A 25995-nucleotide genomic window follows, 5' to 3' on the forward strand; every position below is an offset into this window, starting at 1 on the left:
AGTAAATGAACGGGACATGTAACTGACACTCAGCACTGACTTTAATATTCCAAAGGAAAGATTTTTCTAGGATTTGCTTTTAGTTGAACTTGTGATGTTGAGTCAGTTGTAGTTGTGTTTGTCATATGAGCTCGGCGCTGAAATGAACTTAAAAAATACAATCCATCGTCTGCTTATCTTCCAGTGCAGTTTGTAAAAACATGCATATATTTTTTTTTTACACACGAATAAACCAAACCACAATCAGTTGTTCCAGTATACTTTGATGGAGACTAGTGGACTCTTTTGTTTATCAGTCAGCAAGTAACATGGGAGCAGATAGGACCCTGTCAGTGGCATCAGAATGTTTACCCACTCCACTGACATTCAGGTTCGGATGGTTCAAACTGTTGCCTTCCAAAGGTCATTTTGGATTCCACTGGACAACAAACATAGCTGTTGTTAGAATGGTGATATATTTTACATACGGGTTGCTGTTTACATACTTGGCCTTGCCTGGAATCTTACTTGGGGATTTAGCCTTCCGATGTCCAAGTTGTACTGCGGAGCGCTTGGCTGTGTGCCCCAAAGTCACAGCACTATGTGCAGAAATAGTGAGGGAGCCAGGCTGTGGCTGCTGTCCAATGTGTGCCAGGCTGGAGGGGGAGCTGTGCGGGGTCTACACACCGAGGTGCTCCAGTGGCCTGAGGTGCTACCCGAGCACAGGGGCTGAATTACCTTTGCAGCAGCTCATCCAGGGTTTAGGTCGATGTGAACAAAAAGTGGAATTAGATGTTACAACAAGTCTGAACAACCAGGCAGCAACAAATGGTAAGGGCCACATTTAAGCTTCACTCATTTATATGATAACAATTAATCAAATTATTATGTGTTGTATAAAATGTGTCATCCAATTCTGCATCAGCATTTTAGTCTCTTTTAGTTTACTGTTTTTGCCTCATGACATGCAGTGTGGGCTACCTGCCCAGCACCTCAAGTTAGCAACCAGGTAGTCAGTGTAGCATTTGGCAACTGTAGAGCCAGATGTTTTCCTCAGGAGTTGATGGAGATCGAAACAGAGCTAAAAGGGCCACAGACACGGCTCTCACAAATGAACCCTGATGTTGCTGCATATCTGCCAACAGTTCCCAACATGTTTAACAGCATCATTATAAGTCACATGCTCAGCTTTCAGCATCTTGTCACAGCCCATAAGTGGGGCATGAAAATAAATGATGGTTTGAGTCTTTGTTTTGGTTTTAATGCTTTTTTAAATTTTAAATGCAGCAATACCCAGGGGTCCTTCTATCAACTAATGTTCCTGTTTGTCCCATGATTTACAATGAGAGGGTGCAACACAATTACTATAGTCATGTCACTCTTTCAGTGTCATTTGATCAATGGATCAATTATTTTCTTTCCCCCCAAAATCCACCAAATGCAAGTCATATGGTACCATAAATAAAACATTCACTGTCAGGGTCATAGTACGTTTAGGCCGTTATCATTGTAGAATCTTTGTGTAATATTTGAATATACATTTAAAATATGAACCAATAGAATACATAAACTCTCTAATGACCAAACATATAAAGGTAATGACTTACAGGTTCTGTAAGTGCTAAATCAATGTCTCCATTCTCTCAGTTATAATGTAAGTCTGGAACTTTTGATGAAAGGATGAACATCAAAGTGTGTTTGATGCATATCCTGAGGCATTCATTTATGGATCATGGTATAGTGTTACTCTGTGTGTGATATTATACTGCAGTACTGTAGATGTGGAGGGTTTGTTTAAGCTTCTTTAATAGATCCTACAATTGATCCCCTGCCTGCTTCTGTAATTTAATACAGACTAGCCAGTCAGCTAGTTTTGACCCGTCATCATATTTGGTTATGAAGGTCAATCAATTACCTTAGAATAAGGAAGTTAGACAGAAAGCTGCCCACTGAGTCAAAACAATATTTTTCACTGCAGGACTCTTTTTATGTGTTCTACATCAAACGAATTCATTCACAACAAGGACTCAAAAGAAATGACCCAGAAATCCTGCAGGGACACAGACATGTTTTTCTTTGCTCTCCCACGTTATAGTTATTTTAGGGTCAAAAGGTTTCTATTGATTCCTGAAAATGAATGTTGACATATGCAATGTGTTTGGCAGGCAATGGGAGGCCCACATCTGTCAGCGCGAACAAGTAGTATCCCTACGGTGAACCCGTAACATGTCTGTAACCCACGTATCCTCAAAGCTCTCCTATTGGGAGCGTCTCATTTTGATGAAGGATTAGTGGCACAATAACTTAAAAAGTTGAGAGCAACTTCAATTTTGCAGTGTATGGATGATGAACACCTCAGACTCTCTTCAGAGAGTTGTTGGGAAAAGCTGCAGATGTCCATGGCAGCAGGTGCCACCTGATTTCTCAATCTTAGGCCCACTCCGTGAGAAATGTATCTGAAATTTTGTCTGACTTAAAAAGAGCAGAGGTGATTTTTTTCCCTGCAGGAATCTTCATTTGGTTTAAGTAACCACAGACTTCGAGGTTTTGGTGGGAGAGGCTTGTAAAAACAAATCTAATTCCATCCCCAGTAACTTTAGCTAAGCCTGATGGACCTGTCTTAGCTCTCTGCTGAGATTCGCCGTCTTTGGTGTTCAAACCAGTTAGAACACATGCAGAAAAAGATGAAAATTTGTGTCAGTTGAAAGTGCGGTTTGCCCTCAGTTCACTGTGTTATGCTTGGCTTTTCAAGCATGAGTAACTGCTGGCCGTCAGATGTCAACATCTGCCTCCTTTGTACCTATTAAAATGCACATTTTGACTTTCATTTTGTGGAGTTCTGTTGTGGTTATTTGGTGTGATGCTGAGTTCAGATGGAAATATCCTCACTAAACTGAAGTAAACAACACTGAAGCCTGAGAAAACAGTCCAGAGTTCAAATAAACCACTGCAGCTGTGACACACATCACATCGTCTTTCAAATTTTGACATAATTTTGTGCTTTTACACTGCTGATGTCATTGATGTAGCATTTACCACCTCCGCTCCCTCTCCACCTCCTGTACTTTGACCAATTTCCACATGGCAAATGTGACAGAAAACGGCAACACTGATGTTTGAAATCCATGGCTTTAGTTCTTCCAATCTGAAACGCATGGCACATCATCTGCAGTGTTTCCAGTTCAGCTATTTTTGTAATGGGAGTGGACTCAGTCATGGTTCACGAAGGTTTTTTGACGAGTGTGAGCCGAAATCCCCAAATTAATCAAAGTGTTTCTCTTCCTTCAAGTCCTGGTCAAAGAAAATGAACTGAAAATGAATCTCTCATGAGGTATTGAAGTGGTGTGGAGCATCTGTCAGTGACATGGCTATATCATTAATCAACATATGTATTAGCCATGAACAGTTCATCATGTACTGCCTGTATTCTTTGTTCAGTAACTCTGTGTCCATACTGTAGCCGTGGCTCAGGAGGTAGAGCTGGAAAAAAAACTGTAGTGTAAAGCGTTCTGAGTGGTCATCACCTCTAGAAAAGTTCCCATGTAAATACAGACCATTTACCATTTAGCCAAACCCAATACTTCTATTCTGCAGCATTATTTTCAGTCCTCTACCAGCAACAGCTTAAACCATGTTTGGGCAACACTTAGGCTACGTCCACACCTTTACCTTTTTAGTTTAAAAAGTGTTTTAAAACGAAAACAATCTCTGTCCAGAATGATCATCCATCGAGTCTGAAAACACACATCACATGATCATAGTATTACCTTGTTCGTGACAGAAAATGCAAAAAACAGCAATGGTGAAAAATATAATCGGAGATTTCCTTTCCTGAACCGATGACAGGAAGTTACTAGTAATTATCTAATTCATGCTGTATTCACCACCGGTAGTCTATGGACTGACATGACGCTACCCTATTATTTCCACAAGTCTCAGAATTTATAAAACTAAAACTGAGGGAAAGGAGAGTGCAAAAGCCAGTCTGTCAGTGTGGATGTAATTTGGTGTACTTAAATCTAACACTCGAAAAGTAGGCAAAAGAATATGTTTGTATTCACAAATGCATTATTCCGATTTACATATTGGGGTAGAGAGGGAAAATAGAATTGCACTTAAATCAGTTTGGATAGCCACGACTCTCATCCCCTTTCTCTCTCAGGGATCTCCACTGGATTTGCCTTTTTTATTCTTTAGATTATATCCAATTACGCTCCACAACTGCTAGAGGTAGCTGTAACAAAACAAGAAAAAGTGCCACAAAAACCTCTAAAGGGAGACAGCAGTATTTTGCTTGTTTCATAGTATAGGAAAAGCGTTACAAACAGCATAAAGGATGGTTATATTCTGCACGTCAGCACGACCAGTACCAGGACCCTGAAACTGAAGCAGCTAAATCCAATTCATTGTGTTAAATTCCTGACATATCAAAATGTATTCACTGAAAGTATGTGAGGGAATTTAAAAACGTAGAAGCCAGATTTAAGGTAAGAATCTGAAGCTCAGTACATCTTGTCTCAACTGATTATTTTTTATGATGTTGGCCATGTAATGTTGCCATGGAATCCAGAACTGGAAGCTGTTTGACAGTGACTTTGGCGAGTTGACATGTTAAAAGTGCACAGTCCAAAACCAATCTGGCATTTTATCCAAATGTGTCACGGGTCTCCGAGAAGGCAGCCAAGAGCACAACACAGGAGGCAGGAGGAAAAGTCTACAAGTCTTAACTTGTACTTCTACACAGCTTCAAAAATCCCAGCATGCAGGAAGACAAAGGTCAAAGGTTAGAGCTGAGGTAAAACCCAGAAAACACAGGCAAGGTCATGATCATGGCCAGGCCGGCTGGTATTGGTACTGTATAGAGAGCTAATGAGGGAATGGGAAACGTCAGCAGGTGAGAGGGGATATGTAGAGTCTGAAGTGACAGCAGATTTCAAACACGTTTGCACAACAACTGGAATGAATGTGTGGATAGAGGAGACAAACTGTAAGACTGGTCTTTCAGGGAATTACATACAAATCCAATGCTGATATTCAGAACTGATAAAGGAGGTAGTCTGCCCCTTATGTACTGATGCAAAAGGTGAGCGTGTGGAGGTCAGGTGGTGGACTTGGTCGTAATGTCAGATTTTTATGCAGGGAACCAGAGTCTACATACTGACGAGAAGGAGTTGAAAAAACGCCCAATCTTGCAATGTCAAAGAAAGGATGCATTTTTCTGCCTGAACCCAATCTCCCCCAGTTCGAGAGAGGTGTAACCGAGTCAGACCTAAACCTGACAGGCATTCTATCTCCCATCAAAATGTCAGATTTAAAGGTCCAGTGTGCAAGATTTAGGTGAAAGGGATCTATTGGCAGACATTTAATGTAGAATAATCCTCATGAAGTTTTCACAAGTTCATTACATCTAAATTGTATGAATTGTAGTTTTCTTTACCCCAGAAAAGACCCTTTATATTAAAATACTCCATATTTACATCGAGAGGGTCCTCTCTACAGAGGCCACCATGTTTTTTACATTAGTCCAGACTGGAGTTTTTATGACAATTAAAGGCTTCCACAGTTTCTTTTTCATGTTTGGAAGGGGAGGGTGAGGTGAGGGGCGTTCAGCTGCAACATGCAATTTCAAGGAGGAAGGAGGAGGGTCAGAGCAAATTACTGAAATGACAGCTGACTGCGACAGAGAGCAGAAGAGATTTTAAGATTGACAGCAATTACTTGATTGGCTGATTGAGATCATGGCAAAATCTGATTGGCCCTAAACATCCAACAGTCAGCTGATAAGAATATGCAGGGAGCGTGAAAGACAATAGTTAAGAAATTAACTCTTTTTTGATTTTCAGTGGCATGTTGGTGCAATGTTTAGCTCTGTGCCTCACAACAGGAAGGTTCTTGGTTTAAATGTTGGGTTAGCTGGGGCCTTTCTGAGTGGAGTTTACATGTTCTCCATGTGTCTGTTTTCTTCTGGTTCTCTTTCTTCCTTTCTTCCTCCCACAGTCCAAAGACATTGGGGTTAGGTTATTAATTGACCATAGTTGTGTATGCAACTGGAGATGGACTGGGGACCTGGATGTCTCACCTAATGTCAGCTGTGATTGGCTCCAGCCCCCCCAGCACTGTTAATGGATTTGCGGTATAGATAATGCATGGATGGATTCAAGTGTCAAGCCATCACTGTGGCCTTTTTAGTTTTAATTAAGGGCCAAAAGATACAAGCCACTTAGCACCACTGTTCTAAGTATAAACTTATACCAGTCATTTCAACCAAATCTATATTTAGGTTTGAACATTATTTGTGGATTCACTATACACAAGTTTATAATATGGTACAGAGCCTCTAATACATCTGGTGCAACTCAATGCATAACAAATTCACATTCTCTTTTCTATATTCATACATTAACCTTCTTTGTGTAACTTCTCTGGTACCCCACACATAATTAACTCCTATTGTATTTATTTAATTTATGGCCAATTTGTGGGGGAGAAAGAGTGGTTCTATAAAACAAGAACTCTGATAAACTGCTGTAACCCTGCACGTCCTGCAAACCTGGTTATGACGACTTGCTAAGTCGTATTCACTCTCCTCTCCCTGATCCTCCTCCAGTCCTCCCCCTCCCTTCCATTGTCAGAGGGGTTCAGAGACTCCATCTCTTTCTCAATTCTCTGCCACTGTTCCAGCTGCTGTTGGCCTGTGACGACTGTCTCTCCAACATCTTCTGTTTACAGATGCTGGGGCCGCTCTTGGGTTCACTCAGATGCTGAGGACTCTCTCTTTAAAGCTGTGGCAAAGGTGCTATTCTGCCCACCTCTGACCTCTCCTCCAAAAGCTCTGACTGCCTGTAACCACTCTCTCAGCTCAGTGCTTGCTCCGGGCTCTCATCGTGCTCTGGTCCCGTTCTGACTAGTGGATGCTCTGTTATCTGAGGAGCATGAGCGCTCTCTTGTGGGGTCCATTGCTTGTCTCGGTGAAGCAGCTCTGTCACTTGTCTCTGTCACTCCTCGGGCTGTCGCTTCCTCCAGGTCCCTCTTGCTGCTGTAGGCATGTGGCCACTGAAATACAAATGTTCTTCGTGCTCAACAAAAGCTGCTCTCAGCCAACCTCTTGTTGTCGTTTGTTTTTTGGGCCCAATCATTCACATCCACACTTCACTTCATGACAGTCTTTGATGTAATGCTCGATGCAGTTACAGCCAAAGCATCACCATGGTGAACGATGGGGCCACTGAAGGGACAGAGGCATAATGACTTTAGTAAGTTGTCTCGTTGGTTTTGTCGTCATGCTGGATGCTCAGTACTTTCTGACTCTTGGTTAACTGGCTGCTCAAGCACAACACAATAGCAGCTCAGGTATAGCTCCACATCGAGGCTGCAGAATTGGCCTGTCCAAAACCTGACAATTACATTGAAACAGTACTCAACGTTAAGTAGTTGCTTATTAGCATGTATATTCAGAGCATATTGGCTCTTGATTAGTCATTATATAGCACCAAATGATAATGTGTCTGCATAATCATATTCTGCAGCTACTAAAAAAGAGGTTTACCTCATCAACCTCCTAATTACTGATTATTTAAGGTTGAAGAAAAGCCATTCATCCTTAGTAACACTTAATAATTATTGTCTGTTCTTATGTAACATAACATAGCTACCATAACGCTACCCTGTATAATCTTTTTTGTACTTTTGTACATGCCCCTGTCTGTTTCTCTCTCCTTCACCTTTCCTCCTGATGTCCATGGCATAACTGGCTATGTTGCCCTGCAGGTAATCCTCTGCTGAGACTTCCTCTTTCTCCTTTATTCACCATCATTAATTACTTTATGTAGATGTGAGTGCACATAGTATGTGTGCAGTGCACATCCACAGGAAATGGTGAAGCTATTAGAGGTAACTCAGGGTCAAAACTGCAGGCTGGCGCCTACAGTTCCCCCCTGAGGTGTATATAGAAAGCCCAACAATTCAAGTTGAAAAGTCACATGTTTTTTAATATGATTACAATGTACTGTCAAAACAGGTACATGAGTAAAGAATGGCTGAACTACATTTACTCAATTACTCTGTACAATTCTGAGGCACTCAATGCTAGTTTATACTTTGACTCAACACATTAGTTTAAATTTTTCAGATGACTTACAAAAAATAGAAATGTGTATATATAATTACATATATATATATTAATTTATGGAGAAATAAAACTTGTCTCAATAGTGAAAAGCATTGATTTTGTAAAAGTTAGTCACCTTGACTTTAGAGTAGACTTACTGTCTGACGAATGCTGTAGTGTTGCCATTTGGCAACAGTTGTCCCTTTAAACTACAAAGGCAACTTCATTTTGTTCGGATGACACACACCGAGAGACACACACACCCACACACAGCCACATGGAAGCATAGAAACATCAAGAGTTGAAAGAAATCGCTAACAGTGAAAAGGTTTGAGGGGAATCTCTGGCTAAAATCTGCATTATTCAATTTCTGTCTGTACAGATGCCAGCAGTGCAGTGTTTGAAGTGGTCGAGCCTATGTGAATAGCTGTTTGCACTGACAATGGTTTGAAGTACTGTAAGGCCACTTTCTCGGCCATGGAAGTTCAGTGAATTGTTTGAGGCACAGCTCCAACGTATAAGATAACAGGGCCAATACATTAATGCTAAGCAACTGTGGAAAGACATTACTCATTCTGGTGCTGTGAGAGAACTGTGAAAGCATTGCTCAAAGGCAACACTTAGCGCCAAGACTCCCAACAGCTTGAGACAGGTAGTTTCTATGGTACTGAAGACAGAATCAACAACACAGTATGTAGATGACAGCTGTTGGCTGAAGATGTGTTTTCTCTTCTCCATGAAACATGCTGTCATGAGTTTTGTGTGTCTATAGAAAACAAGGTCTAAAACCCAACTATAGAAAACCTTGTAATTCTGTCTATATTTACATTACGGTTAGCTTGACAACAATACAGCACTCTCTGTGACCTCATGATACTTAAAATATTTAAAGCGATATACTTTATTAGCAAATACCTCTGAAGACAAAGGAACCTAAAAGATTAAAAGCCCTCAAACTGTCTCTTGCATCAGAATAAATGGGAGATTCTATGATTGTGTATGTATGAGTGAATATCTCAACACAACTTGGACCACAATTCTAGGCTTGCATGCTCCAATAGAGTTTGGACTTGGGTTAGGGTTAGGTTGACTTACCATAGTTGACAATCTGTAGTGATTATAGTGCAACTCGGGTGTTGTGGCCACAAAGGTTTAACTCTGCCAATGAGTAGTGTTGCCTTTGTGCTTCATCAGATTGATAAGGTTTCCTTGTGTATAAACAAGGATGTTATAATGTTAAGTCAGATTGAATGTTGCCTTGGCGATAGCCATTTTGGACAATGCCCAGTGGTTTTTCCCACAGGGAAATATCTCATCAAACGCTTAATCAAGCACAATGTACCCTACTAAACCTGGATACCATCTGGGGCTTTATCTTGGCCTTCCAGCTGCTGATAGAGTGAAACCATTGAACGTTTGCAGGCCTGTAGACCCTTGTCTGCTAAAAACTGATTATTGCCAAGTTTATGTGTCTACAGCTGCTTTTATTTGGTTCAAACAGTGATAATGTGCCAATAACTTTATGTCCATCCATTGTAACAGCAAAGTTGTGACTTCGTCAACTGTTAATGTTTCTTGTAATCAAATAATAAAAGCCCAGGAAGGTTGTCTGGCATGTAAAGGGGTAGTGGGGTGAGTGAGGCAGTAGCTGGTGGTGGTGGTAGGTGCTAAAGATGGTAAATGGTCTTAATTTATACAGCACCTTTAATCTGGATGATCACTCTAAGCACCAGTTTTACATTCACACACCACATTCATGTGATGCATCTATGTGCAGCACTTTTCTGTATGACAAGGGGCAATTTGGGATTCGAATGAAATTGAATTTACTTTGAGCAGAGGAACAGACTTTGGTGTTTAGACCCCCTGGAAGCAGTGCAGATGGAGACAAGTAAGGACAAGGACAAGTCATTTCTACTAGTGCAGGCATTTCTAAATTGTGGTTTTCTAAACTACACTGAAAACAAATTACACTCCCTGGCAAATTTGACAAAAAAAATGACATGAAAGTCACTTTTTTGTTGAAGTGTAGCAGCCACACTCACCTAATTTTTTAACACGTGGCAGAATGTGCAAGACAGAGTCATAATATGTGTACACAGTTGTGAAGATTGCTGGGGGGCCTTTCTCTCTCAGGAATGATTTACAACCTCAGGTTTTGATAGCGCCAATTACACACAAACACACACACACACACACACACACACACACACCCACACACACACACACACACACACACACGTACCTCTGGCAGGTAGGTTATTTCCCCACCCCCTTCACAAAGAAAAACTTTACTCAGCAAGAAAAGTCTTCAGCTGACACGCTTCATCATGAGTCTGGACTCACCTCCAGTTACTGGCAGTCAGACTCTGTCTTTTAATTTAGTCGCAGTTGAAAAGAATCAAGACCTGTAACGTGTTCTTTGAAGCAAGTTCACTTACCCAGGATTTGATTGTTTTATCTGGTTTCACTGAACGTAACACTGGTCCTTTCTGCTAACCTATGAAGTTGGAAATAAACCATCTCTGTTAACCCCATTTCCTTCCAACCTGTGAGTGCATTCACATGAAAGAGAGCCATTAATTATAGATGACATTGTGAGAAGCACAAATGAATTACTGAATATGTCACAAGGTCGATAACTGCTGTTCGAGTTGGTTTCAGCAACAGAGAAAATGCAACAGAAATACTCTGATCACATAACTTGAAAAGAAACAAAAGGATACAAATGTTACTTTATTTTGTTGTACTTAGCGTCCCTGTGTGTTACGGCTGGCTCTGTGCCTGAGGGGCGCTGCACGCCATCTAAACTTATAATAAAGAAAGGTTTAATTCAAGTCAAGAAATAGAAATCAAGCAGATTTAACAATCAGTGTAATCATGAGGTGTGTGAGTGTGTTGACTGACGTATGGTGTGTTGTAGTGGTGCTGAAATAAGATTACAAAAACAAACAGTTCAGGCAGCAGTGATCGTGTGGTGAGAGGGAGAGAGCGCGCTCTGACAACTGAAGGATCTGCTTTTATAACCAGGAACACTGGCCAGGTGCTCCCAGTTAGAATGATCCCCTTTGCTCCTCCCAGCCAAGGTCCTGAAAGACACACAAAGCAGAACAAGTACCAAGGCCAACACTATGGGGCCGCCACACTGTGTTTTGTCAAATGATGAGCAAACTATTATGAAACACAGGGATGGGCAGTATCTATGATACATGTATACAAAATATGTACTTGAAATTCAGAATTGTATTTTGTAATTTGTATTTGATAGGTTTGCTGAAAAAGGATTCATATTTTGTACCAAATTACTTCAGTGTTTTGTATTTTTGTAGTATAAAAATATTATTAAATACTTTCTGTGCGACATGTACATGATGACATCATAACAATGATAATGGATGCATGCAGCCTCTGATTGGTGTCTACTCAGTAAATTCTCCAGGCTTGTTGAAATCAGAACATTGAGGTTCAGAAAGTTGATGATACAGCACGAAGTGAGACCCAGAGAAGAAGAAGCCCAAGGTGTGAAATGTGTTGGTTGCCAGCCCTCAATCTATTTTTTTAGCATAAATTGCTACAATTCTTAACTACTCCTGTGAGGTTTTGCTGTTGGTTTTAGTATTTGAGGCAAAATCTACAGTCTACAATCTAATTTACAGAGTGTTCTAGCAAATTATTTATACTGAGTAACGTTAGCAGTCCCCACAGTTAATGTTAGCTTGCTACTTTCAGCCTACTTTAAGTTTTCATCCGTTGTGCACAGAAAAAAAACCAATAAAGCCTTTCAGAGCTGTTGTACAACATCACTTTATAAAGCCACAAGATGGTTTCGCTTAGTAAATGCACACATGTTTTGTGCCTTATTGTCATTAACAATGTTGTGTTGCAAAGTCTAAGTGGGCAGCTGAGTGTAGGCTGTTTTGTGTTTAGTGAGAGTTGTTCTGAAATAACTCCTATTGTTTAGGCAATTGAATGATTCATTAATTAAATACTTAAAAACTGGTTGCTATGGATTAAGGTGCTATCAGCTGTCTGCTATGAATGACTTTGCTTGTTATTGCCCTTCATTACTGTAGGTCGGACTATTGGACTGGTTAAAAATGGTCCACTTCACACAACTCAAATGAGTCAGTGTCCTGCTGAAGGGATAGATCAAATAGGATGATATAGAGATAATGTGTCCATTTCGCTCATCCCTAATGACACATGTGATGGAAATTTAAAAAAAGTTAAAGTGATGTCAGACTATGCTGCTGAAGGAGAGAGGATTTGTTTAGTTGATGTGTGATGAGCTCGGTCTGACTGGAATCTATCATCTAGGAAGTATTGAACAATAAAACAATTTCTTTGATAGAAGCAGAGGCATCGGGTTAGATGTCTCAATCAAAAGATCTAAATTAAATAAACTAATAATAGCTGTGATGTATTCATTTATTTTGATAAACTGTCCCTGCGTTGATTAGAAACTCTGTTAAAACCAGAGTGTACACATGAAAAGTCTGACACAGCAAAACAATCTATAAAACTCTTTTTATGCCTGTCAGCATCCTGTACATTGATGACAGGGATCTACAGTTTTTCCAGGGATCTGATGGTCAGAAGTTAGGCTGTTCGCAGGATTATTTTGATATTTCAAACTTAAAGCTGAGGTTGGCGATCCTTGAAAAGCCAGCGAGAGCAGGCTACACAAAAAATGCCACAGATTTCACCACCTCCTTGGCCAAAATGTCCGTTTACTCGCTCACTAATCTCTGGCTATCATCCGTCTCTGCTTCAGCAGTGTATGTCTCTTGTCAGGTGCAGTAAGAGCACAGGTAGAGTGCAGGCAGGTCCCCCCAACTTTCAGCCTAAATTATGTGATGGCTTATTACAGTCATGCCAGACCCGCAGACACAGGCTTTGTTTTTTTTTTTATTGAGACACATTTATTTATTGTTAGCTTTCAAGATGTGAAGACAATTTCAACAGATAAAAGGTGTTTCACAGACAAAATACCAACCCTACATTTGGTGCACACATGGTGATTTACAAGTGAACCAGCTTTCAAGATTTGCTTTGGAGCCTCAGTTTAACTCAGAGTTCCACCTCAAGTTACCTCAATAACCACAGATCCTGCTTCGAAGTATTGTGTATCCTGTGTAAAACATTAAATGTAGGCTATTTGTGTGTCACAATTACAATCATCAGTGACCTTGTGAATCCATTCGCATCGTTATTTGTCTGCTTCTGCTCTGAATGAACCTGTTGGCCTGTTGTTTGTGCTCTTCCCTCTCCACCACATGCTGAACAAGTGGCTGGAAAACACACAGTGACCCCACTGCTCACAAATGTGTCATAATCCCACTGTTATAAACCTAAATGATCTGGATGTAGAAAAAAAGATCTGAGCAGGTCTGTTCACACAGTCACTACAGTAATTACAGCCATTGCAACACCTGACTGTCCAGCAGCATGTGTCATATGAGGTATGAGGGATACAGGATGCCTTGAGGACACAGTGTGTCTTTGTCTTCTAATTCCAGGATTAAGATTGCTTATAAAAAGAGAAGGCCTGTTATTAGAAAAATATTTACTTTTAATAGCAAGCTTGTGATTAAAGAATAGGTAAATGTGTGTGTGTGGGGGTGTGTAAAACATCTGCCAATTAAATACATACCTAGAAGCAGGATTCAGATTACTGTCATGCTCAAAAACAGACTCTGAAGGAGGATTTCTAAGAACCTACAATTATCGAATGTCACATAGGGATTAAAAGCAGAAATGCTGAATTAGCTTTGAAAAGCTTTCTGTGGACCCAGGCACAAAGTCTGTTTCCAAGGAGATCAGGGCAGATGTTTCATATGTCTGACTTTCATTTGTGTGTTTATGTGTTCCAGAGGTGCACGGGACTGAGAACCCGCTCGTCAGGAGACCTGCCATAGATGCTTGGCATTGGCAAGAGTCCGCCAGGAAGCAGCACTTGAATGAGCGCAAAACCAAGATGAGAATAAATCAACTGGAGGATGTGCGGACCCAGAAATTGTCTCAGGTCAGGACTCAAGCCTTTAAACCTCTTTAAGTGACACTACGGGATGTCAGATATCATAGGCACAGACAAGCTTAGTGAAATATTATGTTGCATGGACTTGGGCCCCTGTTGCCAATCTGTTGATCATTTCCGCAGTTTGACAGTTCATGGCAAAGTGCAGGAAAATCCTTAGTTCCTCTGTGCTGTGTAAGCCACAGTGGTGCAACACTGCCCTCCTCTGGGCACTCTTCCTTTCAAACAAACATGTTTATGTGCACAGACAGGCACATCGTATCTCTTCTCATGGACTTAAATTCATTCTGGGAGACTTAATCCTACTGAAGCCTACTATTTGCCCAACTCCACGACTTTACCCTCATTTTAGCAAAAGCCAAGGTTAACCGCACATATTTGTGTGCAGTTGCACAACTGATGTCATGATGTTGTTCAGAATCTTGTCAGTAATTCAAGAATTTATGAAAATTACAATGATTAAAAAAATATTATTAAAGTCAGAATCTGAAATACTATATACAACTCATACAAACACACACACACATTTATATCAACTTCTGAGTATTTATTGAAATCTTTCTAATTATGTAGACATGTAGAAGGACGAGCTGCATTCAGCCGGAGTCTTAGCTTGAGTAACTGCACATAATGAGCATCTTCCTGATGAGACGTGATGTTGTTTTGCTCTCCACAATGGAATGTGTTTTGGCAGTTTAGTATAATCTATACAGTAGATTAAAGCCCGCTTTCCCCCATTCTCTAACATTCACCCAACATTTCACAGTCTCAAAAGCGGCTTCACAAAAATAAAAACAGTTCCTGGAACATCCTTAATGGGTCGGCGTAGAAACACAGATATTCTTTCTGTTTCATGCAAATGAGCTTGGACACAGAGGGCTACGCAGAGGAGGCCCGCATACATCTCAACGTGGCAAACAATGATATGCATTTGCTCATTTTCTCCCTCACTTAACTCACTCAGTTGCAGCAAAACAAAACCAAACAAAACGAGGAAAAATCATAAGCCGCCGAGGACAAAACAATAGTAAAGATCATTAGAAGCAACAAAAGAGAGAATGCAGGAAAAAGAGTTGTGCAGCTGGGCAGGGGGAGGGATTTCAGACAGCTGGTGTCAAGCATGGATGCACCTCGTTGTGGGTGGCCATGTGAGGTCAAATACTGTACACAGAGTGCATACCTCACTGTCAGAGCTGGGGTCGTGTCACATTTGTAACACGAATACCTTTAATGTGGAGATTCTTTTTCAGATAAAGCCTCTTTTGCATCACGTTGATGTTGTCATGCAAACACGCTGTCTTGTCTGAGGTTGAATCATGTTTTTTTCTCCATCACACCTTTTTTTCAACTTAACTTTGACACTTAAGTAATCTGTGTAATCAAGCGAAAATAATTCTTTGTTCGTGGACAACAGGTTCGGCAGACAGAATGCTTTCATTGTGATGAAGTGAAGATTTTTAGCGTGGGTATGTCATTAAAGTAGAAAACAATAAATGTTGCATAAGCTATTTGAAAATATTAATATATCAGCCAAAAACTGTTTAATTTAATGATAAAGTGAACTTTCTTTTATTTTTTGTATAAATAAATTGCATAATACCAAATTTTTATATACAACATATTTGTATATTTTGTATACAATATTGTAATGCCTAATTTGTAACATCTATATAACAATTTAAGTTATTTTGTTTGAAGCACTTTTTTGTGCTTTTATTTAGCTTCTTTTGGTAAATGAATGCTTCCCTCCTTTTATCATTTTGTCTTGGAAAGCACTTTGTATCTTTGTTTTAAAGGTACAGTGTGTAGAATTTTGTGATATCTAGTGTTGAAATTGCATGTTGCAGCTGAACACCCCTCACCTCACCCTCCCCTACCAAACATGAAAAAGAAACTGGTAGCCTTTAATTGTCATAAAAACTCAAAAGGTGTACACAAAAAAAATGTAAAAAACATGGCGGCCTCCTTAGAGAGGGTAGAAAGTATTTGAATATAAAGGGCCTTTTCTGGGGTAAAGAAAACTACAATTCATACAATTTAGATGAAAGCAAAAACATAATGAGGATTATTCTACATTAAATTTCTGCCAATAGTTCCCTTTCACTTAATCTTACACACTGGACCTTTAAAAAATAATGTAGTAGTTTTATTATTATTATTATTATTCGTCATGGCATTCTGATCAGAGAATGAAATCACACTCTGTCCGTATGTTGTGATTTAAACCTCTCTGTTTAGTTCCCGATGTAAGTGCATGTGAGTCTCTCTTTGTGAAAGTGTTGGCCCTCCCCATGTTAAAAAGAATGATGGCTCCATGCCCATCAGCAGTGATGTAAACATGACACCTGGGTGAAAACGCCAATTTTCCGTATTGTGACGTCTTCCAAAGTACACACACTAAACTCACCAGCATGTGTTAAACCATCAGACAGAAACTTGGGTGTTATCTCTGACGAGAACCTGAGCTTTGACACATACACTTCAAGAAAGTCGTTCAATCCTGTATTTCTCACTTACGGAATATTGCTAAGATCAGGTCTTTTATTTCAGTCTCAGATATGGAGAAATCAATCCATGCTTTTATATCAGCTCCTCTGGTAGGGTGCTGCTGGCCACTCAAGGTGTAGACTCAAAACCAAGGGAGGCAAAGCGTTTGCTGTGAAGGTGCCTACACTTTGGAACACAGTGATGAAACAGGAAACTGACTCGGCAAGACTGAAATCCTCTATTTTAAAAACACAGGGCTTTTATCACATGACGTTTCTCGCTGTTTTACCTGTACTTTACTTATTTTAACTACGTACTTTTGCTCATGATGTTGTTTGTATTGGAAACTGCCATACAAATAAAGTTATTATCATTATTATAAGTATTATTATGTGCTACACAAAGCACGGCTAACTGGCCATGCAGAAGACACAGAGGAAGATGTCATGAGAGTTTGGTTAGAGCGGCCAGTGTCAATGGGCTGTAAACAAAAAACACTTGACCTCCACTGCAGAATGAATGTGCTTCATCCCCTCTGTCTGCTGCTGCACCTCTCGCCTGAACACTCTCATAAACACTGGCTATTTTAGTTGCAACTTTTGTAGCCTTCCTCAACACCCATGGACTGCATAGGGAGAGGGGCCAATGAAGTAGTTGTTTTGGTTCAAGGTTCTGGTGCTAGTGTAACGCTAAGTAAATGTCATGCATAAAGTCAGTGCTGCCAGGGCTGAAGAACACAAGGTTGAAAATGATAGAAAACCTACAAAGTGTCGAGTCAGAAAGAAGTGATGTCACCAGACCTCTGTGGTCTGCTCATCATCTCAGCCAAGCAGCAACTATCGAACCATGCAGATAAAAAACAAGAATATAAAAAGATACTTTCACACAATATTTCCTTTGCATCCTCACCCCTCAAACTGGATGCAGAGCCTTGTAACTGAGTTTCTCAAAGTGCAGTCATATTGAAGATGATTAAGATGGCACTGCAACATTAAAGTTGGTGTAAAAAGAAAGTGTCAACTAGATCTTACTTATATGCAGCTGCCATCCAGCAATTAAACAGTGTAGTCGTATCATGAAGGGGTCTCTTTGAGGCTAGAAGGAGGAATAAATGCAGCAAACCATGCAATAACTTTTTACATTAAATGTATGGGAGCCAGGAGGCACCAGTGAAACAGATGGTGCAGATACTGAGGTGTGGATTAATGTGGGTCGTTATTATTAGAGACAGAGAGAAGCAAGGAGTCAAAAACTGAGAGAGAGAGAGAGAGAGAGAGTCACAGTGAGGAGGAGAGAATACTTTTCATCCATATGTTCAGATGTCTGATAAGGTTTGTGGCAGACTGCGCCTCCTCCTGCTCTTCTTTCTCTTCCTCAGCCAACTAATCATAAGGCTGGACCCCTTTGATCCCACTGGCAGACTGATACACTGTGTGTGTGTGTGTGTGTGTGTGTGTGTGTGTGTGTGTGTGTGTGTGTGTGTGTGGCCATGCCCACCTGCTGTGTTAGGCAGTATAGCCACTCATATTCCACTCCACTCCCCACATCCATAATATTGGCTGAACTTGCCTAACTGCACCTCATAAAAATGTAGCTATAAATGTGCATATTTGTGACGTTTTTACAGGACACACAGAAGCATTTTATTCTGCCTTTCTTTTTTCTTGGACAGAGCACATTCTCGGCCTTAAGCTCAAAATCTAACTTAAAGTATTTCTTTATTTGTCTTTATGACTTTTTCTTTCTCCCTCTGAGCATGTTTGTGAATCTGCTTTGTCATTATTCTGAAGAATTAGCATCAGTTTGAATAACTGTCACCTGTCTGTCCTCTCCTCAGAGTGCCTGTCAGCAGGAGCTGGACATGGTCTTAGAGGAGATCTCCAAAATGACCGCTGAGGATAACAGAGGCCCACTGGAGGACCTGTATGGGCTCAAATTTCCAAACTGTGACAGACATGGATTGTACAACCTCAAACAGGTGAGCCACGGCTAGTGTTCTCACAACGCACTATACACAAACCAACTCTGTTTGTTGAGTGAGTTGGGGGGCTGCGTAAGAGTCAATAGACCCCACTGAGTTGGAGGTCAACAAAAAGGTGCTGCTGAAACCAAGAACAATTTATTATTTAGTGTATTAACCTGAGACTGGGAAATACTTCATTAAATAAAAAAAACATAAAATCTGGTAAATAAGAAACTTTTCATGAGCTTCAGGAGGAAGACTTACCAAATGGAAATATCATTTTAAAGAAATAAATCCAGGAAGATGTTGAAGAAGCAATATTGCATAATTCCCACATCATGGTAGCCCCTCCACCAACTCACTATCAACATTTGTTTGTAATGTTTAATATGTTTACAGTGAGCATCCCTTCTTATGGTCTGTGAAATGTCAATTCAGATTTCTGACTGTAGACATATGTACCATGGCAAGAAAATGTAAGTGAGCCCCCTGGAATTACCTTTTATATAAACTTATCTTCGAACATGGTCAGATATTCACGTGGGTTACTACACTGATCAATCACATACTAATCATTGTGTTGTTCTTGTCCATGCTGGATAAATCATCCAAACATTCACAGTGTGGGATGGAAATATGAACTCTCACTGACATCAATACAAGCGATTTGTAGTCAGGAGTTAGCAAATCTGTAAAATCAGTAAAACAAGACTAAAGATTAAAGAAACACGGAAAAGTTCATCTCAGAAGCTTCAAACTGTCCATACACGATTTCTGAGATGCACGACTCTGTCTCGGAGTTGGCTCATATTTCAGCTCTGAAATGCGTTGATTGTCGTGCAGTGTATGGGAGGGTGCGAGGGGCTGATGCTCCTGACTGCCTGAAGGACAACTGAATTCATTTCTCACATGTAAGAAATGTGTGTTTGCCTTGCTCATGCTCTCAAACAGTTGATGTATAGGCATAAGTCAATTATGGAAACTCAGCACTTTTTTTTCTCCTCACTGTGCAAAATGGCAAATTGGGAAAGAAAAAGAGACGGTATATGAGTGTCGCTATTGATCAATGTCAAAGCTTAAAACACAGCTTGCAAAAAACGGAAATGCCCACGTCTTCCACCTGCATGTCCATTTACGCCTGCACCAATTTTGCTGATACTTTTACAGTATAAAGCACATGTGAGTAAAGCAGCTAGTTTCTCACATGTTAGCATTCTTTGCAAGCAAAGTTCAACCTCTTTTTCTTTGTCAATGATGTCAGGTCCAGTTGAGCCAATGGCAACTTAGAATGTGAGGTCAAGTCGCGGCTTGACAAACGGACCGTACAGTGTGAGCACATAAATCCGGAGCTTTGGCGTTTTGTCACAGATTATAGCTCTGTCTCAATTCAGCAGCTGCATCCTTGGAAGGCTGCATTTGAAGACAGATTGCGTCACAGCAGCGTGACTAGACTGCCTCAATAGTAAGGCTCCTCCAAATGTGGCCGACAAATGCATTCTTTCACCCCCAAGCAATGGAGGCTCCATCAGGTGGAGCCTTCCGGGCCCAACTTATCCCATGATTCATTGCACTTAGGTGACAAGTTAATTTTCAAAGAGGTAATGGCGGCAGCAAGCGAGGAGAATCGGAACTGCACCAGTTAAAAAAGACATCTTTTCAGCGGTTTTGACCAACCGAAAAACATGCTTGTCCATAGTTCTGTTGTAATTTTACTTTTCTAAAGTGCACATCAAATGCCCATCTTTACACTGAAGATTTGTTGAGTGGTATAAAGCCGACAGGCTTAGAGTCACTTCCAACATTTGATTCTCAAAGTGACAACTAACAGCTTAAAGGAATGATTGAATCAAAACTGCTACCCTCAAGAAAGAATATCACTGTGAACTATGGCATCCTGACACCCTACAAGGATGCTGGGAAAATGTTTTTGGACTGAAACGATGACTGGCTGAAACTGTTGCGAAGTGTTTGGAAGAACATGTGGCACATGGTGTGAAAAGGGCAACGCATACCAATGTGAAAACATCATCCCAGCAGTGAAGTAGGGTGGAGGGAGCATCATGTGTTGGAGCTGCTTCGCTGCCTCTTGGTCTGAACAGCTCTGAGGGGAAAATGACTTCCAGAATGTGTCAAGGTATCATACAGGATAATATCAGGGTGGCCTTAAGCCAGCCGAAGCTCAGCAGGAATCGAGTGATTCTGCAGGACAGCGTCTCTAAACACTGAAGTAATTCTACTGCAGAATGACTTAAAAGTAGAGCCCAAACCTTAGCACGATACAGAATCTGTTGAAAGACCTGGAGAGGTCCAGACATTCTGAAAATTTCACTGTGCCGAAACCGTAGGAAGAATTCCTCTTGAATGTCCAACCAGCAGCCAGTAGAGGAGCTTATTTGAAGTTACTGATGCCAGGGAAGATGAGACTAGTTATTAAATCCAATAATTCACTTTCTTTGTTCATTAAAGACACCACAGATTATAATTGCGTGTTATTAATTTCAGCTTGTCTGTCTATACTTGTGACTTAGATGAAGATCAGACCGATTCATGTAAAAAAAGAAAAAAACAGGTCACTGCAAAAACTTGTCGTGCAGACATGCATCATAGAGACCTTAAGAACTTTCCTTCCCAAAGTTTCCACAGACACCCTAAAGCAACACCATGTAACTACTGAGCAACAGCGCACTGGGCTCCACATCCAAGCAAATAAGTGGTTTTTATGTCGACAAAAAACAAAGCTTATCAATTTCTTGACCAGAGCTCGGACTGCATTGTCCCACTCACTGAAATGAAACACAGGTGGATATTCCTCATCACCCCCAGCTTCCTGAAACAGAAATGGTGCTACTGAAAAAAATACACCGAACCACATCTGCTTAGAACTCTTGATATTTTGAAAGATTCCTTGCTGAATATTGGAGATAAACGCTGGTTAGTTGAATTACATTGCAGCTTTACTCTCAACATCTTATTACTTGCAAATGTGTGAGACGGGGACCTTTGCACCATACTTTCTGTTCCAAGTCAGTGTACTGTCAAGCAACTTTTGAAACTTTTGCCATTAAAAGGTAAAGAAAAGTCGCATAGTGTTGCTTTAGCACAATATGGCAGCCAGAGTTTTTGGGGGAATGTCTATAAAATGGTGCACATCTAATAATGTAGCAACATTTGGCTCCTGAACTTATGTTGCAGGCCACTGGAAACATGTAATTCAAATCCAGCTCAGATGATGGATGATCCGTATCACGTCCTCTGCAAAATAATTGTTCATGTTTTCAAAATAAAAATGAACAATGAATCACACAGCAAAACAATTGGCTGCTCTCTATGGGTGGGAACTTTCGCAAATGTCAAAATGCTGGCCACACCCCTAGTCCGTGATGTCACAGCAGGTGTTTTCCATCCACTGTCAAAGACAAAACACCTGCTGTGACATCACTCATTAGGATTTGGCGCCGGTTGCTCCGTGGTTGACAGCTTCGGCCCGTGGAGAGCAGTGCCGCGGAATTCCCTGTTTCATATTGAAGTGAAACAAGAGCACAGAGCGGCTGGAGTGGTTGCAGATGTCATCAGGTTGTTCTGGTAGTTGTTGTGAGTAGAATTATTGTGACCAGTGACTTTGATGAAAGAAAAACGGTTTTGTTGTGAGCAGTAGCATTGAAGATTATCGTGCCTACACGTGTAACACATTTAAAGTTGGCCTGGCTTTATCTGTCATTTTTTTTCCCCCTCATTTCTTTCCTTTTCACCTCTTTCTTTTTCCTCTCATGACCTCTCTCTGCGCTCGTCTCACCCACACACTGACACAGACTGTACTGTACACATTAGGTGCAGCTCTTCCTTGGATTTCCCCTCTGTACTTTCAGTCTGAGTCACTCTCACACACACACACGTAAACACACACACACACACTCACACACACACACACACACACACTCACTCAATCAGAATTCTCTTGTATCGCCCCCTGGCAAAATCATCCTGGCAAAAGATACATGGCCACCCCTCCCTCCTGCCACCACTCTGCACACAGCAACCCCCCTCCCTCTTTTTTTTTTCATAATCTCTCACACCCTCCTCATCATCATCATCCCTTGCAGCCTGTTCTTAGACACACACACAACACACACACACACTCACACACACACACAAATGTGTGAGAGATGTTGTCATCGAGAATGAGGCAACAAGCTTCTGAGCTCAAGGTTACAAGGCAATAAAACTGTTTGGCGTACATCATGGGAAGACTTTCGTTAAGCTGAGGAATGAACTGAGCTTCCGACTGGGGGCTTGAGTCTGAACTCTGCTCATCCATAGAAATCAGACAGCGGAGGACAAACAAGGTCACATATCCAGTGTGGTCGTACGAGGATAGTAGAGGAGAAAAGGAGACTTGAAAAGGTGCCACAGTTTCTTAAAGCAGGGCTCTCAACCACTCAGCCAATTTTCATCACTGGTCACAAACAACAGCATTGTTTCGGACCGGAGTCCTCGGTTCCCAGGGAGGAACACTGTACCTCCTCACCACTCGGCTCCCTTTTGGAGTTGTCCCTCCTTGTCGCGCGGTAATTACTGTAACTGTCACTTTTTTTGTTCTTTTGCAGCGAAGGAAGAAAATGGAAAGTCTTTTCTTTGCCCCCAGCTCTTCGTTCTTTCCGCCGTCCCCTTCTCAGCCGCCCCGCGTGCGCAGCGTAAACTGTGTCCACTTCAATTACGACCTCATTTCTGAGTAGAGGGGGGCTCTGTGGGGGGGCTGGTCTACTGGCATGCCTCTGTGTGTTTGTGTGTGTGAATGTGTCTGTGTGAGTGTCTGTGATGGCATGTGTGGCTGTGGATGGGTTGAGGGTTGGGGGCATGACCTGAGGATGGGCTGTTATTGGGTGAGTGTTGTCCCACCCTTACCATAGCCCTCACTCTCATCCAATGGCCCCCCGCCACCGATTGCTACACACACACACACACGGACAAACACACACACATCATGAGCCACCATACGCCATGCTTCATTAGTACACCCCCTGCTTCCCACTGTGCATCCTTACCCCTCCCTCCTTTTTCCAGTGTTTTCCAACTTGTCTAGTTTGTGTTTTTCTTCCCTCTCTCCAGTGCAACATGTCCACCCACGGCCAGCGGGGTGAGTGCTGGTGTGTTAACCCTTTAACTGGGGTCCAGATACCGACGACGCCTAAAGTCAGAGGGGACCCCAACTGTTACCTGTTTCAAGAGGAGATCAGAGAAATGCCCACTGCAGCCACCTCCCACTAATACAGTTCGGCAAACCATGTGACAGTGTTTTCTTCAAAATTCTGTCAGGATTTTTGTTATTGCTAGCGTGGTTCAATCAGCATGTAAATAAAGTGAAAAGACCTTTGTCCATCTCTCAATGGTTTATGACTTCTTTAAAAATCTAACTGTATTTGTTCCTACTGAAATATAAAATTTGAAACAAGAAGAACTAATATACTCTTGAGTGTCATTTCTTTTTAAAAAATGTAGGTCCTGAAACCACTGGCCGGCAAACTGAGTAAACTGTTCACTTATGGTTGATTATTTTCATTTATATCTAGTGAGTGTTTGGTCTGCAGGACAGACTGAGAGGGACTCAATGCTTATTGTCTTTGTATTGGAAAGAAATGTGTGTGTGTGTGTGTATGTGTGTGTGTGTGTGTGTGTGAGTGTGTTCATCACACCCATGGTTTCGCTGATTATCTTTTGTTCTGACAATCAATGAAACGGCATCTCAAGTGGCGTCTTCTTTCTTTTTTTCTTTTTATTGACATTTTTATGACATTGTGTTAATTTAACTAATCTAAAAAAACACAATTGTACCCATGAATCCACACCTACCTGTGTCACCAAGGATGAATTCCACATTACAGTTACAACACTGGAAACTGCTGCAGGGCATTACTATTATTAATCACTGCTTTGTGTGCAGACATTGGTGTATGTGTGCGTGTGTGTGTGTGTGTGTGTGTGTGTACGTGTGTGTGTGTCTGTTTATGTTGCCGGGTTACTAATGAAGTGTTGACATGAGGAGGGATTAGGATGGGGGGGCTGACATTGACAAATGTAATACTGTATGGGTAAAGATGTCTATGAATAAACCAACCTTACACACACCCACAAACACCAAACAGATACAATATGAATGTGTCATATTAGACTCAGCTTAGCGTTCAAATGTATATATGCACATAGTCGGTAGATTTTTCGCATAACATACAGGATGGAAGGGTGTAATGATTACATTGACCCTAAAATTGTATTGTGTCGAGACAGTCTTGTTAAAGGGATAGTTCACCGAAAAAGGAAAATTCACTTACTATTTACTCACCACTTTGCCGATGGAGGGGCGAGTCCACAAAACACTTTTCAGGGGTGAACAGTGTTGCAGCCAAATACAATACAAGTGAAGTAAATGGGACCTCTTCTTCAGACGTAAAACAAAAAACCATGCCTCCATCCTGCTCCTGTCATCCAAGTGTCCGCAAGCCCCGACATTCATGTTTGAATCAAGACTGTGTCATTTACACTGTGTTTTAAGCCTTGTGGACACTTGGTTGATGCCACAGGAGCAGTATGGATTTCAGCTAGTTTTTTACGTCTGAAGAGGGGTTTACCCCTGAGTTAATTTTTTCGGTGAACTATCCCTTTAGAATAGAAATTCATATTTCAGTGAATGAGATTCTGTATCATTCAGGGAAGACTTGTGTGCAAAGTCTTTATGTGATGCAGGCTGAGTATATTCTGTGCAAAGCCACAACAAGAAATACCACTTTTTTTTAGGACTTGGGTGTAAAGAAATACTTTTTCAAGGTTCTCACCAGAAGTGCATCATATGAGACTGCTCTCGACTGGCCTTGGCCATGCAACCCATTATACATGCCAGTGCACCAGTTAGCTGCGCACCAGTCCAAGGGTACAATTAATCATTCTGTGCAAAACATGAACGCTCCAACAGCTACAGGGTTACAGCTTTGTTCAGTTTTTGTGACACACACAGTTTCTTTTTTTAATACATTTTGTGTCTTATTAATGGTTTGGTTGTTTGGCAAAAAGTTTGCTTTACATTTTCGACAGCTTGGCTTGGTTGCACACATTAACTTGGTTGTGCTTGGTAATTTGAGGCTGGCCTTTTACTGAGAACAAATCAAAACAAGTGTCTTTTGTCTTGGGTTTAGTAGATCAGGCACAATGGACTGAGGAGTGTTTAGCAGTTGGAACAGTAGTAGGGGTGAGTATCTGTGCTTGAGTGATTGTCTCGCCTCTGTTTCCTCTCTTTTTCCTCTCTCTCACTCTGTGTGTGTGTGTGAGTTTGTGTGCGTGCATGTGTGCAAAAGCACTCACGTGTGTATTTGTGTTCATTCGCCCTACTTTCAGACTATTTCTTCAGTTAGCATTCAACAGCTTCCGTTGATA

The 25995-nt window shown here is 41.1% G+C and overlaps 1 protein-coding gene across 1 annotated transcript; it reads left to right on the plus strand.

The window, feature by feature from the left end:
• The first annotated feature begins 389 nt into the window (after window positions 1–389).
• On the plus strand, window positions 390–24028 carry igfbp2b (insulin-like growth factor binding protein 2b). Its single transcript, XM_020099644.2, has 4 exons — window positions 390–810; window positions 13960–14111; window positions 18448–18588; window positions 23680–24028. Exons 1-4 carry the CDS (start codon window positions 447–449, stop codon window positions 23836–23838), a joined length of 816 nt encoding a protein of 271 aa, XP_019955203.1. The 5' UTR covers window positions 390–446; the 3' UTR covers window positions 23839–24028.
• Window positions 24029–25995: the final 1967 nt, after the last annotated feature.

Source organism: Paralichthys olivaceus, chromosome 10 (assembly GCF_024713975.1).
Source record: "Paralichthys olivaceus isolate ysfri-2021 chromosome 10, ASM2471397v2, whole genome shotgun sequence".
NCBI lineage: Eukaryota > Metazoa > Chordata > Actinopteri > Pleuronectiformes > Paralichthyidae > Paralichthys > Paralichthys olivaceus.